This window comes from Poromitra crassiceps, assembly GCF_964638095.1.
Source record: "Poromitra crassiceps genome assembly, chromosome: 19".
Classification (NCBI taxonomy): domain Eukaryota; kingdom Metazoa; phylum Chordata; class Actinopteri; order Beryciformes; family Melamphaidae; genus Poromitra; species Poromitra crassiceps.
Window position 1 is genome coordinate 2,877,713 of NC_139646.1, and position 21,874 is coordinate 2,899,586.

The window sequence follows — 21,874 nt, forward strand, 5'->3', positions numbered from 1 at the left end:
CTGTATTTTTTTCCCTTTTTCACCAAACACTCAACATAACAGCGGGGCGAAAATATATCATATATTTAAGTCGTAGCTTATGGCAACATCACTGGCTATAGGTCACACATTAGGCTATTTTATATAAGTCATTTATTTATTTCCAGCCGGCTACTTGAGCCAGCGACCTTTTAAATTTGCCGGCCCGCGGCAACAAATACCAGCTAAAAGCCAGCAATTACCGGCTAACGGAATCCCTGGAATAGACTTACACAAGAGGAAGGAGGACTTAGTGCTGAAATTATTTCATAAACACTACAAGGCACGCACACACACACACACACACACACACACAACCCCCCCCCCCCACACACACACACACACACACACACACACACACACACACATACACATATACACACACACACATCAGAGAGCTGCTTAAATGTTGGCCCCAGCACTGCCCTGGCCCGTGGCAGTCAGGTCCAGCCTGACCCCAGCCCGACGAGTTAAACAATTAATGAGGCCTTCTCTCTCACACACACACACACACACACACACACACACACACACACACACACACACACACACACACACACACACACACACACACACACACACACACACACACACACACACACACACACACACACACACACAGATGTCAGAACAGACAATATACACATTTGTGCAGGCTGTTTTATTGTCTAATTGCAGAAATCTAATGATCACTCTCCAGGTCTCTCTCTCTTTGCGTGAAGTGAGAGCAGGAAGATGGGTTGAGTACGAGGAGTGGGAGGGGAGCAGGTGTGGACTCTGTGGTGAACACCGGCTTCAGGGCTCTGTCCTGCTTCATCTAACTGCTCTCTGTGGTGAACACCTGCTTCAGGGCTCTGTCCTGCTTCATCTAACTGCTCTCCATTCAGGACTCTGTGGTGAACACCTGCTTCAGGGCTCTGTCCTGCTTCATCTAACTGCTCTCCATTCAGGACTCTGTGGTGAACACCTGCTTCAGGGCTCTGTCCTGCTTCATCTAACTGCTCTCCATTCAGGACTCTGTGGTGAACACCTGCTTCAGGGCTCTGTCCTGCTTCATCTAACTGCTCTCCATTCAGGACTCTGTGGTGAACACCTGCTTCAGGGCTCTGTCCTGCTTCATCTAACTGCTCTCCATTCAGGACTCTGTGGTGAACACCTGCTTCAGGGCTCTGTCCTGCTTCATCTAACTGCTCTCCATTCAGGACTCTGTGGTGAACACCTGCTTCAGGGCTCTGTCCTGCTCCATCCAACTGCTCTCCATTCAGGCCCAGAGGGCATTTAAAAATGGGCTGTGTAGCCATGGGCAAAACAGTATCTAGTGGACACTGATTATATTTGTAAATGCAGCATGTAACACAGGTGAATTGAACATTCTGCCATATACACACTCACCTATCCACAGTCCTGTATAATGATTGGACAAGCAAAACTGTCAACTCAAACACCTGAGCCAATCGGCTGCAGGCTCTTCAGCCCTGCACCCGCCCCCTTTTCTTGGTCTGGGAGGAGGAAATCACTGCCTCACTCACACCTGCTGAGAGCAGACCACACACTCATGTTCACCTTGACTGACATCCGACATTTGGAACCTGAATATTGGAAACTGGATGCAACACTGCTTTTTACACCACATGGGCGAGTGGATCCTCATTACAGAAAGCATGGAAATCTTCTGCCATCATTGCTAAAACCAGCAATGATAAATGCTACGCTACATGCCAAGATAAATGCTAAGCTACATGCCAAGATAAATGCCAAGATAAATGCTAAGCTACCATGCCAACTACAGCCTTCACTATACATGCAAATTGTAATCAAGCCATCACCCAACAGTGTCTGATCTGAGGAACTGATGTCCTGCTGCTGTTGTGGAGGAAAGCATGGATGCGAACACTGGATGGGCTTCATAGCTGGAGCTAATGGATGGCGAGCTAAACCAGAAGAACCTTGAAGAACTCTGGGCAGGCCTCAAGCCTGACTCACTCCTACCATAGGCCCCATTCCCCTTGGGTGGTAGAACTGTACACATTAGACTAGTCTCTTAATCATTTTTTGCACTACACAGGTCATATGGGTTGTGCAATAATTGTCATAACAATTGTCAAACTTAAAGCACTTTAGTCACAATAGTCACTTTTACAGTGTGACTGAATTGAAGGCTTTATGGGTTTGTGCAATTGCATAGTATTTATGACGGGGAAGAAGATGGGAATGAAATTAACAGAAATGTGATTATTTGACTGAATGAATTGATTTGAACATGGATGGACTGAACTGAAATCACCTTTACAGAAGGTGTAAACCCACCCTTTTGTTATTTAAAAGGCCTCTTTATATTTACTTTATTTGTTATTTTTCTTGATTTACTTCAAGTGTTTTTTGTTATGCAATTTCATTTTTGATTATCTAATACAAACCGGTTCTTGCAGTTCTGTGTCGGTGTGTTCATTACTCTTCCACCAGCTCCATAGTCAAACCTGGAACTACTAGTCCATACTCTACTGTATACTTGATTATTATCTGTCTCCTATTTACACTTATTCCAGCATAAGTGCTACAAACAAGTAAACATTTTAGTTGGCTTTTATATAATCCAGCTGCTCATTAATATGCCCTGTAACGGGGCCCCTCTCTCTACTGAATTGAATTCAAAATATATCGAATCCAGGATATATTTCAGTGTTTGCTTTTGGAACACTTTTAGAAAGCTATATTTCTTTTTGAGGAGCGATGGATTTGCCTGCGAGCCAAACTTCAGGCAGCCCAGGTCAACACCTTTTCTCTTACATCTTTCTCCTCTCCTCTCTTTTACATCTTTCTCCTCTCTTCATCAATCTTTTCTTCTTCTTTTCTTCCTTTCTTTCCACATGACTGTACAAAGGGATTAGCCCTCACAGCAGGAGATGAGGGAGGGGGAAACCAGAGGCCGTGTCTGAGTGACTGCAGGCACATTTGCATGTGTGTTTCCTCCTCGTGACCTATAACCTCTATAGGGGATCACTAGCGCCCTTTGATGATGTTCTTAATGAAGCCTTTAATGCCATAAAGAAGCCATGCATTAGCAGCAGTTGTGCATTGAGCATAGCCACATGGGCTATTAAGCCATCACACAGTGATTTAAAAGCTTTTAAAGACGAGATCAACCCAACGGAGCCCGAGTGGCACGTGGGCCGGAGTCATGTTTCAAAGTGAAAAACAAAACTGAGATGACAGGTTGAAAGGCGGGCCATAGTAGCATCTCCATGATTTGATTTGACCATTTTGGCGACTGGATTTGGCTTTGGCCAATCCTGGCGTGTTCCGCCCCTAAATCCAGTGGGATTCAGCGTGTTGTGGTGCTGCGCGAATGGGATCCACAGAGTACCAGGCAGCCAGCTGCTTCTGTGTGGAGCGGAGCGGACAATCCGTTGCATGAGTAGGCTCTTTCATACACAGATCGCGGAAAAATAGCCGTTTAGGAGTCCTGTAAAGCCAGCCGCCTCGCCACAGAAATTGCTTTCACACGAGCCAAGCAGCACGGCCACATTACCGTGCTGCTCTGTACTTTCAGGTGAAATCCCCCGCTCCCGCATTGAAAGGCGAGCAGAGGGATTTCCAGCTCCTCCTAGCCCAAATTAATATTTTCATAGGTTAATGTAGCCTAGGCTACTGTATGATGAACGAATTCAATTCAACAACAGACTTTCCTCCTTCTCCTAGTCCGCTGAGGAGATCTGTATCGGCATTTTCATTGGCTGTTTGCCGATATCATAACTTAATAAAAAAATGCGCTAATTTGCGGCTGCTGCACCTGGAAGAATCCCCTCCTACAGTAGTTCTGTGTCTGGAGCAATGTCCCGCCCACAGCGCTATCTGATTGGTTACACATCAAGCAATAGCCTATCAGAGAGCTCAGAGATGAAATCTTGACACCTCACCTCAGTGCTTTCTGTTCAGCCGCAGCCTGCACTAGACAGGGGGACAGTGCGAGGCTGCCTGAAGCGAGAGCAGCGGACTAGTTGGCTGTTGTAACTGTAACACTCACACTGTGTTAAGGTAAAGCAGCAGATATTGTCATGCCAAAGTTGTAATAAAGTTAATATACATAATAATTACCTACGCTGACATTGCAAAAACACCACGATCTTATGAGCGATTCGTATGAAGCGCTGCCTCGCACAGTGTGGTGTGTGGAGATAGGTCTGTCTATCAGTCTACTTTTTTTACTTTCACTCGTCACTTTCTTGATACATGAGGTGATTTCCCCTGTAATTTTTTTATGAATGAGCTGACCATTCGCACCTTTTCCGGCTCGCTGCGACGACCTTTCAAGTGGAGGCGGGTTGTCCGCCAATACGGCGATGTGACAACCTTTGGTGCCGGGACAAAAGGCGTACAAGAATTACCCACCAACGCGCGTTCATGCCTTTCACATCGGAGCCGCGAATCCTAATTTCCGCGCATTTTTCGGCTTTCATGGCCGGTGTGAAAGACCCTAGTGAGTGCTGCCCGCCCGCCTGGAATCTCCGAGGGGCGACTCCTTAGTAAACGTTATCCTCGAATGCGAGTTTAACGAGCCAGTTACATTTCTTTGCATTCTTAGACATTACCGTTTGCTTTATTTTGTATGTTACATACAATTGGCCAAGTTAGTAGTTAAGTTTATGGGCTAGAAATTGTGCCAGATTACAGACACTAGGCGCCATTTTCTCCTTCATTTGGAGGAGAAAATTCTCCTGAAATAAAGGTTGATTGACAGCTGCCATGTTGTGTTCGGTCGTGATATGATTGGCTGAAATGGGGTAGAGATTTGATAGTACTATGTGACGTCAGCAAACTGTAGATTACTGTTATGAATGAAATCTTGAAAAATGAACTTTTGATGTGAAAGTGTGAAAAACTAAAGAAATTAGATTTTTGTGATTTTCTTTGCATACATTAATAAATAGGTGCACTGAATAATACCCAGGTATTTGAACTAAAATGAAAAAAAAAAATTGGGGTTCAGCTCGACTTTAAGGGTATTCAGAAGATCAATAGTTTTTTCAGTTTCTCCTTCCCTCCTTCTCTCCCAACAAGAACTTACATGCTTTCAAACGTATCCCCATGTTTACATCGTAAAGTCATATTCTTGAAGAGTAGGACTTCTAGACAATGTGCTCTCTAAATAATTATTATTGCACCATATCTCAAAACACAAGCCTGTTTTTCTCCAATGTTTACAAACAATACAAATGTAAACAAAACGGGGACTTTAAAATGTTAAAATTACATAATGTTGCATAGTATACATATATATATATATATATATATATATATATATATATATATATATGAACACAATGACATGGATGTGATATTAAAGTTTGTTTAGGTGACAGATTTTTGAGTCATTATTTATTTCCTAGGAGGGTGTCATCAGTGATGATCAGTAAGCAGAGCATAATGTAGTGCAAACGCTGATGTGAAAACACCCAACTCATTGAGATAACAGAAGAGAAACGTTATCTCTGATATCTGATATCTGATATCTCCAACTACACTGACTGGGTGCAGACTCCACCTGGAGTCCACCAGAAATCATGTCAAAGAGAGGGGCAAAGAGATGTACCTCCACCAATACCACCAAGACACATTTACATGCTGTTCTTTGCTAATTAAATCATTAATTCTGATTCCAGGTGCTCTCTATTTCTCTCTCTCTCTCTCCCTTTCTCTCTCTCAGGTTCTTCAATCTGCAGTCTGTTTCCCCTAGAAAATCTTTCAGGCCTGGAGGAATTTCGAAACGTACCCCGACCGCAACGGTGGGGGCCGTCGCTGGTGACGCTAAACTTTTAGCTAACCTGTTCGCATCTACAGTATGTTCACAATGGCATCCCAAGTAGCATCATACTATTATGGGATGTGATGCGAACAGTTGTATTATGGGATGTGCGTTTCCCAGGCAACGGCACACGTTGACACGTTTTGGAACAGCGCTGCACGCTGGCACAATGCTCGTAAAAGCAAAAAGGTTATTGTTTTGAATGATTTGGCACCTTCTATTACCGTCAACACCAGTATTGTTGTATTGTAATAATATGCCATAAAGGTTTATTGAAAAAAAAAGAAATCAATTTATTTTCTGTAGAATGTTAGGGGAAACACTGATCTGTGTGAACACAGGAGATGTGGCAGAGATTTAGAACTATGTCAGTGATGCCCACATGCCCACAAAATCCATATCGTGCATCCCTAACAGCTACCCAATGATAGGGAGGGGGAAAACTGTGGTTTTTAATTAAAAGAAAGCACTGATGGTATCAAAACGGTTGCAAATGAGTATTGTATCCATTTCAAATGTTTTGTATTGATACTTTCGATACTATCGATACCTGTTGCAAATGTGTATTGTATCCGATTACAATTTTCAGTATTGATACTTTTCGATACTATTGATACTTTTGACAACCCTAGTAGGGTTAGGACCATTTTCCATGTTGAAAACAATTAGCCGTGTTGTTGAAGAACCCCCAACACATTCCCTAAACTTTAGGCCCTCAAGTGTCATATGGCTGAATGGCCACACCACTGCGCTGTGGGCTGCAAGGTACGCCTATTTGTGCTGGTTTGAGAGTAAGAACAGAAATATTCTGTTTAGCCGAGGCTGCTGAGCCTTTACAGTTACAACTGTGACGTTTTAAACTGCAGGTAATAATAGTGAAATCGGTTAATCACTCCATCCCTGCGCACGCACGCACACACGACATGCACTCACTCACACACACACACACACGCACACACACACACACACACACACACACACACACATACACACACACACACACACACACACACACACATCCACAGGCCAGGCCCTGTTGCTGAAATGAGTTCCTTTTTCAGCATGCTGTGTAACCACCACTCCCACTTCAGTTAATAATGAACCAAGAAATTTCTGTTACCAGCAGTTAAAATGTACTAGTAAGCACACTCACACTCACACCACACACACACACACACACACACACACACACACACACACACACACACACACACACACACACACACACACACACACACACACACACACACACACACACACACACACACACACACACACACACACACACACACACACACACACACACACACACACACACACACACACACACACAGGGAGAGGGTAGGAGCCGTCCCTTCTTCTCTCTCTATTTCTTCTCTGCCCCCCTACTCTTCTTCTTCTTCTGACCTTCTGGAATGTCTGCTTCCGTGAGTGATGTCATTGGTTACTATTGCTGTGGTAACACAACAAATCCTCCCTTGCATATGCTTAGTGCATTCAATCTGTCCTTGTGCAGTTCATTAAACTCATTGTGTATGTGTGTGTAGGGATGCACCGATATGACATTTTTGGCCGATGCCGATAACCGATATTAACATTGCTATTATGGCCGATAACCGATATTTACCGATGTCGATATGATCTGTATAAAACCACATTTTTATGATCATCACATTTTGTACATACTGAAAAACACGTTAACACTGAATTTGAAAAAGTTATGCATTTCTTTATTTGCAAAGCCTTTGGAAAAGCCCATAAATCATAGATTTACTGCATTATTTCATATCAATGTGAAGAATTTGGCTGATAATGATAACCGATATTAACATTGCAACATCTGACCGATACCGATATGACCGATATGTTAAAAAATGACTAACATCGGCCGATACCGATATGATTGCCGATATATCGTGCATCCCTATGTGTGTGTAAAGTTTCTAGTCTAGACATATACATATTAAAGTGCATGTAGGTGGCTGTATGGGTGATGATAACTCTGTAGGAGGATAGAGAGAGAGAAAGAGAAGGAGACCATGAGAAATAAAAAGATAAACCTATTTGAATTCAATCGACATATAACGAAAATCTCCCCAACTCACAACAAGTCAGTGATGATGGTGAGACAATTTTGTGTGAGAAAAGCTGCTAAATTTCTTGCACACACCGACACACACACAGGATAATGAGCACAACGCTGAAGGACGACCATTTTTATAAAACGGCTCTCTCAAATCAAGCAATCTGATTGGTTCACAGCCATTGTATAATTCCAGTAACCGAGTTCAATAACCCATGGCCATGGGTTATTGGTTGCCATGGCAACTCTCTTACTAAGAGAGTAATAATAAGGCTTACCTCAAATGACAACGTAGAAAAAAAAATGGCGGAGACAGCTGTCAGATCCTTGTGAATCGATCTTCACTTATAACTTTACTAATACTTCGCAGAAAATGATGTTTTGTACAAGAATAGATGCGGGCTAATGTCTTCTTTGCAAAAGAAAGGCTGTTAACCCCGCATTTAACTCCGCATTTAACCCCGTAACGTTAGTTGGTGTCAGCTTTGCAGAGAGCATTCAGCTTCTCAACAAGCGCTGAGAATGCAGCGCTGCGGCTCGAGCTGCCTGTCGGGGTTTCCAGAAAAATCTCAGCTACTCAGCAAGCGCCAGGATTGGCCAATGTCAACTTCAGTCTCCAGAACGATCCAATCAAATCACCCGCATGTTCTTGCGGTCCCGCCTTACAGTAGTGTTTCAACTGACTCTATCAGAATGACATGCCAGTCGGAGTCGGACTTATAGTATTATTATTATTATTATATTATCATACTTGGAAACCGTTTTATAAAAGCAATATAGCACTCGAGCAGCGTGTGTTGTGGAATATATCCCGCTGATAAACTGTTATCCCACGAGGCCGCAGGCCGAGTGGGATAACAGTTTATCAGCGGGATATATTCACCACAACACACTTGCTCTCGTGATATATTGCTTAAGTATATAGCTTTTTGTTTCTGTTGATAATCTTGTAACCTTTAGAATAGGGATGGGCATTTCTAGCAAAAACACTATTCGAAATTCGCTGGCCAAAGTCGACTTTTAAACGAAATTCGAAAATAAAAATTAAAATAAAAAAAACATTAAAATGTATTTTTATTTTATTTTTGTGAGTGAAATGTTGCATTGTCTCCTCTGATTCTAAGTCTTAAGGTCCTTACACACCGAGCACGTTTTTTTCGTGCGATTAATTTGCACGTTGTGGTGTCTCGGCAGCCTAACCCCCGGCAGGTGAGAGTGGGAGGACGGCCAGCCACGACGTGTGACATCAGAGCCGGGGTTCCGCGTCAGCAGTAAGAGGTAGTTCCCCAATTAGCTGCTGATTCAGTGGGACAGCTCGCAGCTGCGCGCTGTTAGGAGCGGCCGACCGCTCGCAGCTGCGCGCTGTTAGGAGCGGCTCACACGGCTGAGACTGATACTACAATCAGCTCCACTAGATAGCAGACGGAGCTCTGAAGGTTCACTGTGTGGCTGGCTCTCCTCGAGAGAGGGGGTCCTCTCCTTGCTGTCGGGCGGTAGGTGACATTTACACTCCTCTCCTTAAGCTTATGAAAATGACTATGATTTCTGACCAATCCTGTCTCTTATCGCACGCAGGCAAGATGCTGGAGCATCTAACTAAGGCAATGTACTGGAGCGCTTGATGCAACGTTTTGGAGAAAGCTCATCTGCTGTGACTCACCTGTTAGGTGAACCCCACCTGCCTGGATTGAGACTTTGAATGAACAGCCCCGAGAAGGGAAGAATTTAAGTTGGATTTTTGAATGGACTAATGAATAAAACAACGTGAGAGCGTTTAAACCTGCTTGTTGAGTCTTGGCTTGCATCAGAGTTACCACAAATGGTGGAGAATGCAGGCAACTCTGATTCAACGCCAACCTCACGCACTAGGGAGCAAAAGCTGGCTCTAGTGGCGCTGGAAAAAAAAAGCCAAAGTGAACTACAGCAGGTCGTAAAAGAATTGGGGAAAAAAAAGTAGAGAAACTCGTCATAGACCGATGCCTACGCTCCTTGCCGCCTGACGCCAGAAAACGCCAGCCACTCAGGACCGACCCGGCCGGGACAGCCGCCGCCGTCAGCCGCCGCCCCCGGGCCCCACGCAGAGCGAGCCGCGCCCTGATCCCCCCGACGAGGGGAAACGGATTCCCCGTCAGCGCCACACCTGCCCAGCCTTCCGGACGGGTTCTGAAGGACCGGGGTCCGTAAGCTCGGCCGGAGACGAAGGTCCGCCCGACGCCAGAAAAGAAAGCAGAAAATGATGACGATGAAGAAAAGGACGACTCTGAAGAAGAGACTCCCCCAGTGAAAGTGGCGAAGAAGGCCACTCCAGCTGAAGCTACACCAGCTGCCAAGGATGCGACCAAGCCTGCAGTGAAGGCCCAGCATGCTAAAGAAAAGTCAGAAGGATGAAGACGAGGAGGATGATGACTCTGAGGAAGAGATACAACTCGCCGATGCCAGGTCCCGCCGCGAGGAAGCAGGAGACATGGAAAAGAGATATGGAAGCTCGCCGCACGGGCAGCAAGCTTAGGGGGAGGATATGTGGTGTCTCGGCAGCCTAACCCCCGGCAGGTGAGAGTGGGAGGACGGCCAGCCACGACGTGTGACATCAGAGCCGGGGTTCCGCGTCAGCAGTAAGAGGTAGTTCCCCAATTAGCTGCTGATTCAGTGGGACAGCTCGCAGCTGCGCGCTGTTAGGAGCGGCCGACCGCTCGCAGCTGCGCGCTGTTAGGAGCGGCTCACACGGCTGAGACTGATACTACAATCAGCTCCACTAGATAGCAGACGGAGCTCTGAAGGTTCACTGTGTGGCTGGCTCTCCTCGAGAGAGGGGGTCCTCTCCTTGCTGTCGGGCGGTAGGTGACATTTACACTCCTCTCCTTAAGCTTATGAAAATGACTATGATTTCTGACCAATCCTGTCTCTTATCGCACGCAGGCAAGATGCTGGAGCATCTAACTAAGGCAATGTACTGGAGCGCTTGATGCAACGTTTTGGAGAAAGCTCATCTGCTGTGACTCACCTGTTAGGTGAACCCCACCTGCCTGGATTGAGACTTTGAATGAACAGCCCCGAGAAGGGAAGAATTTAAGTTGGATTTTTGAATGGACTAATGAATAAAACAACGTGAGAGCGTTTAAACCTGCTTGTTGAGTCTTGGCTTGCATCAGAGTTACCACAACGTCAATAATATTTTCCGAACCTATATCAGTCAATGCAACTGTGCATACCAACGGCGAAGTTTCGCCCAGCGTTATTGCGGTGTTTATTTTTTCGAACCACGGTCGATTTTTCAGAAATTCGCTTCCGACGTGTACACATCTGTGGCTGTGATTGACAGGTGGGTCAAAACTCGCATCGCAATTTCGTGCCGTATATTCGCATCGCTCTTGATGTGTAAGGACCTTAAGGCTTTACATTGACATTTTCGAAAATAAAAAACAGTTTTGACAATCATGAGTGGTTCATTAAATATTTAGTAGGCTCAGGTCTGAGTGCCAAAGGGGTGCCAAAGTCACCCCCTCTCCCTCTTCATGGGATTTCATCCGCCATTCATTTTTCCATAAACCTTGCTTAAAATGCTTATAAAAATTGTTTTACTTGCTCAAACCAAGCGATTCGACTATACTTAGAATCAGGGGAGACAATGCAACATTTCACTCACACAAAAAAAAAAAAAAAAAAAAAAAAAAATCGAATTTCGACTTTCAATAATAAAAGTCGACCTTGATAATAACAACGATTATTCGAAAATTAGAAATTCGATGCCCATCCCTACTTTAAAATGGCTCACTGAATTGAACTGAACTGAATTGGAGTTAGTTTCAGAGAGGACACAGAGTGGCAGATGGAGGAGGAGGAGGAGGAGGAGAGGCTAGGAGAAAATCCAGGACTTTGAGATTGAGTCTTGTCTGTTTGACAGCTGCGGGGCCTCGTGACCCGCGCGGTGCAAAGCCAAAACGGCTCGCTGCAAATATGCCTGATTCAAAAGCACATGGCCACGCCCCCACTGTGTCTGCCTGTGTGCCGTTAGCTGCCATGGTAACCGCACAAAGTTCTCCTATGTTGGGGCAGATGGACCGTGGCATGGTGGGAGAGATGGAGCCCATGAGTGTGTTTACAGCTGTGGTCCACACACACGCACGCACGCACACACACACGCACGCACGCGCACGCACACACACACACACCTCGTAGACTGTGTGTGTGAGAAAGAGTTGAGAAAAAGAGAAAGAGAGAGCATAACAGTCTACAGCAGTGGTTCTCAAAACGTTTTCATGTCAAGGATCCCTAAACGGACACAAATTAGACCACGGACCCCCATTTGATTTTGATTTTGTCCTGGGATCCCCCCATCTGATTTTAGATCTTTTATTACAGAAAGTATATGAAATCATAACGAGGAAGTGGTTGAATGTAGAACCTCCAACAAAATCAGAGTGGATAGGGCTTGTAAAGGAAATTTACAACATGGAAAGTCTGACGTTTTCTTTGAAATTATGCATGGACAAATTTGTCAACCACTGGATGAGATGGTCTCTGTATCTGGGTAGATCAAGGGATCTCTGTGAGGGGTAACCTACAGTTGATCCATTCACTCTGTATACTGTGTGTTTTTGTTTTTCCTCTCCCATTCTCTCCACGTGATAATCCCCATGGGATGTGATTGTTCTCTCATATGCAACCCACAGCAATTCTGTAAACTACGGTAGATGTGAAGAAGATGGATGTGCTCCTTCAAGACCTGTTATTATTTTATTTTATTTGAATTTGTATTTGTTCCTTCCACTAATGTCTGTCTCTGTCATGTGTACTGTCCTTGTATGTCTGTTCCTTTGCATTTAAAAATGGAAAAACGGAATAAAAACAAAGTATATATAAAAATAAAATAAAAAAAAAAGTATATGAAATCATGACCAAAATAGTCATACATTCTGTCATTGACTTCTCATTTTTGCTGGAGACCCCCTCAAGAACCCCTGCACCCCATTTTGAAAATGATTCTGAGGATTTTTTTTTTATATTCTTTTAATATTTTATATTATATATATATTATACGATGTAACCGGCAGGCGCGGACTGCATAATCGGGCACGTCGGGCCGATGCCCGGTGGCCTGGCCTGGCCTGCAAAAAGAAAATTGTTTTTTAATTGACCAAAATTAACCAATTAACTTCGAATATATTCGAACATTTTGCGGGCAATTAAAGTGCGTTCGAACTTTATTTTGGGAAAAAGTGACAGCTCTATCGTCTACAGTATTTAAATCATATAAACTGTGTGTGTGTGTGTGTGTGTGTGTGTGTGTGTGTGTGTGTGTGTGTGTGTGTGTGTGTGTGTGTGTGTGTGTGTGTGTGTGTGTGTGTAAATACCAGCGGTATACCATGGGTACCAGCAGTATGCCATTGCCCATGGGTGATATATCCTCTGACACAAGTGTGTTCATACTGCTTTAATTCCAGAGGATACACACACACACACACACACACACACACACACACACACACACACACACAGTGACACAGACACAGTGAGACACACACAGTGACACACACACACAGTGACACACACACAAACACACAACCTCCAGGTGCGAGGTGAGCGAGGTGAGCGACCTGCTCCAGACAACCTCCAGGTAGATGCTGAGCGAGGTGAGCGACCTGCTCCAGACAACCTCCAGGTAGATGCTGAGAGAGGAGAGCGACCTGCTCCAGACAACCACCAGGTAGATGCTGAGAGAGGTGAGCGACCTGCTCCAGACAACCTCCAGGTGCGAGGTGAGCGAGGTGAGCGACCTGCTCCAGACAACCTCCAGGTAGATGCTGAGCGAGGAGAGCGACCTGCTCCAGACAACCTCCAGGTAGATGCTGAGAGAGGAGAGCGACCTGCTCCAGACAACCTCCAGGTAGATGCTGAGTGAGGAGAACGACCTGCTCCAGACAACCTCCAGGTGCGAGGTGAGCGAGGTGAGCGACCTGCTCCAGACAACCTCCAGGTAGATGCTGAGCGAGGAGAGCGACCTGCTCCAGACAACCTCCAGGTGCGAGGTGAGCGAGGTGAGCGACCTGCTCCAGACAACCTCCAGGTAGATGCTGAGCGAGGTGAGCGACCTGCTCCAGACAACCTCCAGGTAGATGCTGAGAGAGGAGAGCGACCTGCTCCAGACAACCTCCAGGTAGACGCTGAGAGAGGAGAGCGACCTGCTCCAGACAACCTCCAGGTAGATGCTGAGAGAGGAGAGCGACCTGCTCCAGACAACCTCCAGGTAGATGCTGAGAGAGGAGAGCGACCTGCTCCAGACAACCTCCAGGTAGATGCTGAGCGAGGAGAGCGACCTGCTTCAGACAACCTCCAGGTAGATGCTGAGCGAGGAGAGCGACCTGCTTCAGACAACCTCCAGGTAGATGCTGAGCGAGGAGAGCGACCTGCTTCAGACAACCTCCAGGTAGACGCTGAGAGAGGAGAGCGACCTGCTTCAGACAACCTCCAGGTAGACGCTGAGAGAGGAGAGCGACCTGCTTCAGACAACCTCCAGGTAGACGCTGAGAGAGGAGAGCGACCTGCTCCAGACAACCTCCAGGTAGACGCTGTCTGATCGAGGAGAGGCCATTACTCCTTCTCTTTGTCTGCCAACGTTTTGCCAGCTGGCCCGAGGTGCCAAAACCCAGAGCTCTCTGCTCACTGGTCCACTCCCCTCCTCCTGATGTGCCCTGCTGCCATCACGCTCTGCCTCATATATACCAACATGTTTCTGCACATTAAACCAAGGCTATACACACTGAAGCCATCTGTGATTCAAACAAACAAACAAACACCAGGACGGCTTCACGAGCATTTCCCAGAAGTAAATGAAGAGTTGCATAAGCTGTGTGTGTGTAAGTGTTGAGAGATTTTGATTGTGTGCGGGCAGGAACAGATGGATCAAAAAGAGACAGGAGTGCTTTTCTCCAATTGCACTCAACATTATGTGTCATGAGTCAAATGAACTCATTAGGCACTGAATCAGATCTAATTATAATTGTTGGAACATCATATTCACCTCATGTTCAGACGCGGGGGTGGGCCAAATTCTTCCGGGTCGTGTTAAAGGAACACTCTGCCCATTTTCAACCAGCTTTGTATCATTAGAACATCAGTAGTATATCAGAAAACTGTAAACTGTTTTGAAGTCTGTCATTTAATTTGACAGTTATTGAGTGTTAAAGTGTGGACCAGTGACATCACTGGTCCACACTAACTCAAATGAATAACTCATTAACTCAAATCAACTCTCAATAACTGTTAAACTATTCATCATTCATCTAGTTTAACAGTTATTGAGAGTTGATTTGAGTTAATGAGTTATTCATTTGAGTTTGTGTGGACCAGTGATGTCACTGGTCCACACTTTAACACTCAATAACTGTCAAATTAAATGACAGACTTCAATACAGTTTACAGTTTTCTGATATACTACTGATGTTCTAATGATACAAAGCTGGTTGAAAATGGGCGGAGTGTTCCTTTAACACTTCCGGCGGTCACGGCGCCAAATATGAAAGAACGTCACGAAGAAGAGAGTTGTTTTTGTAGCGGACAGTGAAGGGGGTAAAACAAAGAATGTAGCCTACTACTTTGAGCTCGGTACACAGCAAGCAAGCAAGCGAGTATCCACTGTTAGCCAGGTCAGATAACGTTATCGCCGACAATGACGAGCACTTTCTTGTAAAACATACCTGGACTCCAACAAAGAAAGCTTCAGATGGTTTTCTCTCCTCCGAGCGCAGCGCGAGCCATTTATGTCTATAAGACCCGCAGACGTTAACGTAATTCCCTGGAATGCGAGACTTAACGAGCCAGTTACATGGCGTTGCATTCTTAGACATTGCCATTTGCTTATATTTGGTATGTTACATACAATTGGCTAAATTATTAGTTAATTCAGAGTTAGATGATATTGGAGCAGCCAGCCATTTTCCTTTTCTTTTTTTTTAGCCGGAAGTCATCACACGACCACACAACCACACAACCGGGTCAAATGGGCGTGGCTACATAAGGTGAATAGTGTCATAGTGTAAATGGGCGTGGCTACATAAGGTGAATAGTGTCATAGTGTAAATGGGCGTGGCTACATAAGGTGAATAGCAGCCAAACAACTACTAGAGACTATCTTGCGATGGGATCACACCAGCCTTGCTCGGATCACGTCCATTTTCGAACTCAATCTTCACTTTTATGTCAACTACACACCTGTAAAGTTTGGTGACTGCATCTTGCACGGTTTTGACGCCACAGACAGACAGACAGACAGACAGACAGACAGACAGACAACAGATAGACAGACGTATATACCGTACGTATAAACACCTGGCAAAGCACTCAAAACCGCTTCTGTGGTAGTTCCCGCTGCAATAGGTGTCTCCAGGACCACATTTTGACATGATGAGACACACACAGACTCACAAGGTGAAAGCATTACCCACTGTGCTGTCGTGGCTGCTAACAAACCACCAGCAAGTGTTCTCTATTATAAACCTCGCTGAAGAAGAAACAATAAGCTAATGCATGGCTAGTGAATGAATTTAGGTGATTTTTGGTGTAAGTTCAAGATCATCAAAATAATGAAAGGACACAAACTGCCTTTTTGTGCACACATCCTGCAGCATACATTTTCAATTTACAGCCCAATTAACATTTCAGTTAATTAAATGAAATGTGCTTCTTCTGATTATTCAATGACTTTCTGGTCTAGTTTTTGCCCGCGGCTTTGTGACATTACTGTAAAGAGAAATAGCTGAGATGGTTGGGAGAGAAAAAGGCCACACAGTTGCCATCCAAAATTCTGTGGATATTTTCATGTCGTTTCAAGGTTGTTCTCTGCATTGTTGTGACAATGACAAACCACAAGTAAGACTCTGAATAGCACTCAGGCATAGACACACAGACACAGACACACACACAGACACACACACACACACACACACACACACACACACACACACACACACACACAATACCATACCATCACGATTATTCATTTACAGCATCTCTCTGGTCCCTCTCAGAGTTCGCTGACTGCTGAGAGTTAGCTGAGAGTTAGCTGTCTGTGCTATTCAAGTTCAGGTCCAGGGTTTGTTTACTTCTTAAATCTTAAAATGTCACCTACAACGGAGCCAAAACAACAAACTGGCCTGAAACCACAGAGAGAGGGAAACAGCCCAATCTGTCATTCCCTATTCTTTTCTTGTTCTTCTTTTTTGAATATTTTTTTCCCCAGACTCCCCCATTTTCTCCCTAAATGTACTTGGCCAATAATACCCCCTTGCTCATTGCTCCGCCCCCTCTGCCGATTTTGAGAGAGTTTTAGCACATGCTTCCTCTAGTCCTCTTCTGCTAGTCGCCGGCTGCTACTTTTTACCTGTGACAGTGAGGCGTTTCACCGGCAGGACGTAGTAGTGCATGGGGAGGATCACGCTATCCTATCCCCCCAGTTCCCCTCCCCTCCGAACAACCAGAGGAGGCACTAGTGCAGCGATAAGGGACACATACCCTAAAATCCGCCTTCCCACGTGCAGACACGGCTAATTGTGCCTCAGTAGTCAATATACTGTTTAATATATTAATTAGTACTATTAAATTAATTAATAGTTAGTAGTTAAAGGAACACGCCGCCCATTTTCAACCAGCTTTGTATCATTAGAACATCAGTAGTATACCAGAAAACTGTAAACAGTTTTGAAGTCTGTCATTTAATTTGACAGTTATTGAGTGTTAAAGTGTGGACCAGTGACATCACTGGTCCACACTAACTCAAATTAATAACTCATTAACTCAAATCAACTCTCAATAACTGTCAAACTAGATGAATGATGAATAGTTTGACAGTTATTGAGAGTTGATTTGAGTTAATGAGTTATTAATTTGAGTTAGTGTGGACCAGTGATGTCACTGGTCCACACTTTAACACTCAATAACTGTCAAATTAAATGACAGACTTCAAAACCGTTGACAGTTTTCTGATATACTACTGATGTTCTAATGATACAAAGCTGGTTGAAAATGGGCAGAGTGTTCCTTTAATATGAAGCCAAGGCGAGGGACTGAACTGAAGTGATCTTTGATGAGGCTCCTGCAGCTCTTTAACAGGCACAACGTGGAATCATAATAATGAGAATATGAGTATGGATGGATGTCATGATGGGAGCCGACATTAAATAATGAAAGAGGACCAAAAAAGGCAATATCAATCGAGCAATGTAAGTGACTACGCTATAATAGTATTTTCTAGCCAAAAGGCCAAAAGTTCAGTGCCACAGTGAGCTACACATGTGAAACACGTGCAGGATTAACCAAGTGTCTTCTCCCACTCTATATCGCCATTCACGTCAGCCAGGCTGAAGGCTGTTACGACAACAACAAATACAAAAAGACTAAATCGATGAATTCCTTAGTTGTGCAGTGGTAAATAAAAAAGCAGGCAAACTACGGTATATGGCCGACAGAAAAGCATGAATGTCTGTATTTTTTCCCGACAGCCTTGTTTCCAGATACAAAACATACCATCATCACAATCATAAAGATTCATATCCGCCTAAAAAGATGGGTAAACTCTCTCCACCTTCAGCCAGTCTGAAGGCTACAGTAATACACCAGAGCGAGTCTGAAGGCTACAGTAATATCCAGACAAAACACTAAAAAACACATTAAGACAAAACACTAAAAAACACATTAATACCCAGACAAAACACCATCTAAAAATATGAGTAAATGATGCAGCCCCACCAGAGCCTGAAGCATCAGGAGGTGTACACCTGCCACGTCCAGCCATGGCATCAAAACGAATTAAAAGTGGCAAAAATAGATATCATTTTAATTCCACGGCTCTATGGCGGGAGCAAAGCGACAAGATGCCAAATGATAGAGAAATGTAATATTCACATGAGTGGCCTCCCTCTTTCTCCCAGTAAGACAGATGAGGTTTGCTTAGCCTGATGCAATTAACTCTCCAACTAGTTTGACATGGAAATAGTTTCCCGCATGCTGCAGGATCTGTCTCTGATTAACATCGTCTCCCCACGCAAATACAATTACCGTACTAAACATCAAGTCATTACGAGCCATGTAAGCATTTATAGATCTACTGAAGTGACTGGGGAATATTCAAATTAGGGCTGCACGATATTGGAAAAAACTGGCATTGCAATATTTTTTTATTCTGCAATATATATTGCGATATGAAAAAATACAGGAATTTTCACCAAAAGACTTGCATACTGTAGGTCTATCAAGCCTTGCCCGTTTAAGAAGGTGGCCTAGTGGGTAACCTGCATGGTTGACGTAGTAGGAGAGTATGTTTTTAGCTGCAGTTGCAGGATGCTAAGTGAGTAAAGGTACTTTACTTAGTAGGAAAAGAGCTTAGAACGTCACAGAGAGGGCGTGCATTACTTTAGGCTATGAGTTAATTTGCCTTACTTGACATTGCATGTTCTGCGATGTGACTATTGCACATGTGCACATTGCGATGATGATGCTGAAACGATATATTGTGCAGCCCTAATTCAAATCAATCAATATAACAATGGCAAATATTATAGCAGGCATATATGGTGTCCTTGGTTATGGTTTTGATGAATCCTTGCACTTTAAATATCAGTCATGTAGATCCATGCACTTCTGAAAGACGGATACAGGCCTAATGATGGATCCTACATCTATTCTATTCTATTCTATTTTCTTCCACTTCGTTTGCTGTTCTCAGAATCCATACATGCACACATGATACATCCATTCCATAGCCTACTTAAGGCTCCACAGCATGGCAACACAAACTCTCTAAATGAGGCGAGCTGCCACATAACAGATTTTAAAAGTCATCTTTAAGTAAATCCATTTTAATTCAAATAAAGGAAGGTAATTTCAGGGGGGAAATAAATAATTGATAACATATGTCTTCCGTCAGTGCTAGAACAGAATGTTCTTTCTCCAGCAGGCTGAAGGCAGACCAGATCTGTACCACAAACACGGTTAGACTTCAGAAGTTAACTTTTCCGGTATCAAACTACAAACTACCACTCTCAAACACACAGACACAGACACACACACACACACACACACACACACACACACACACACACACACACACACACAACACACACACACACACACACGCGCGCGTGCACGCGCACACGTATATGTCATTATTACAGACTAACCCTGGGCTGTGAGAAGCCTGAGCCATATAAAGGGATTTTCTAATAGCCTTTTATAGGTTTCCCTTTATTCCTGCAGCATATGGCGAATGCAGATACATTTGAACACATCATGAAAGCTTCCCCATGCATTGCTGTATGCATGTTTGCAAATTGCTTTTAGCCTACAAAATATGTTGGTTGTATTGAAGCTTTTCACAAACTGCTGGTATGGAACAAGTTTTCAAAGAGCAAATGAATAGAGTCCCACTCACACCACATCGGTCTGTCACTTGTGCTATAGGCCAAGTGGTTCTCAATGTGGGGCCCCGGGGACCACCAGGTGGCCTTGATGGGGTTCCAGGGGGTCCCCACTCCCCAGCAAATTGATTAATTCACCATTATTTAATCTACAAGCGATTTACAAGAAAAGAGATAATGGTAGAAATTGTTTTGATCATAGTTTCACTGTTATATACAATACAGATATAGGCCTAAATCATGGAATTCTGCACAAACGTGAAACAATAAAAAATATATCCTCAGGTTTGAGCCAAAGTCTCATCAAATGGGGGTCCGTGCATTGGCCCTTGATATGAAAAAAGGTTGAGAATCTTCACTATAGGCTACAACAACAACAACACAACTAATCCTAAATTAATTCAGAGTGCCCTACACATGATGGACTATACACACGCAGGAAAGATGCTAAGAGCAGTAGTAGCAAATAAAGACATTGGCAAACTATGACCTCCAGTCACTGATCATCACCAATCACCATAATGCAAACAACCACCAATAGACATACACAATAATACTAATATAATATACTAATACAATAAGTAATACAATAATACAATAATAATAATAATAATAATAATACAATAATACAATATTCAGGAGAAATCAACTCTATTATCATTCCGACAATATTATTATAAACATAGGCCTGAATTGAGTTGAGGTGGGCTCAACCTCCACCACCAACAAACAGCCCTAGTAGGTAGGTGAGAGGTTGTCCACTCAGGCAGCGGGCAGGTAACGGTTAGGTAACGGTCGCCTATACTCACAGCACGTTAGTAGCCAGCGGGATGTCGGTTGCCGCTGGGGCCCTCTCCAGGCCGATGTTGGAGCAGTTGACGACGCAGGACAGCTGCGGCCCCTGCGCCGTCGCCGCCGCCGCCGCCGCCGGGGACAGCAGCGCGCTACAGCTGCAGTTAACGGGACACGGGCTGCTGCAGCTCCGGGGGCCGCTGCTGTCCGCCTGGTGCGGCCCCTGCCCTCCGTACGAGCCCCAGCAGGCCTCCAGGCAGCAAAGAAGTATGAAGAGGAGACTGGAGAAGAAGAGGCTAAACTTCGGGACACAGGCGCCATGTTTTCGCTTGGATAAAGTCTGTCCATTTCGACGACAAGGCATAGCTCACTCGCATCTCATCGCCTCTGATGGGGTAAGTTCTCTCAGTACGGGGAGAAAACAAAACAGAGTAGTAAACCCTAAACCTAACCGCGTCCCTTCTCGCGGTTTTCATGTGAGAAAACCAAACTTTTCGCACCGTGCTCTCTGCCGTTCTCGTCCCGTTTTTTCCTCTGCTCAGAACCCGTTTCTGTGAAAAAGCTAACGGAGATTTTCTCCACGGTCCTTTTTTCAGCGAGAAAAAAACTTTGGGAGAACTTCCTCTCTCCCTCCTCCTCCTCCTCCTCCTCTTCCACTCGATGCAGTTCCTCAAGCCGCCGCAGGGTCGCGAGACTTGAGTTTTTCCATTTCCTCTCGTGCCCCTATCGCACAGCTCATCATTCTATTCTGTTCTATTCTATTCTATTCTG

General features: G+C 44.5%; 1 protein-coding gene across 1 annotated transcript in view; it reads right to left on the bottom strand.

Moving 5' to 3' along the window:
- The window catches only part of pkd1a (polycystic kidney disease 1a), a gene marked incomplete at both ends in the record, with an annotated part of 133,359 nt that extends 111,892 nt beyond the window's left edge, over positions 1-21,467 (bottom strand). Inside the window, one exon of the mRNA XM_083655271.1 lies at positions 21,121-21,467. Coding sequence (XP_083511397.1) covers positions 21,121-21,467 — 347 coding nt within the window. The remainder of the gene's footprint in view (positions 1-21,120) is intronic.
- Positions 21,468-21,874: the final 407 nt, after the last annotated feature.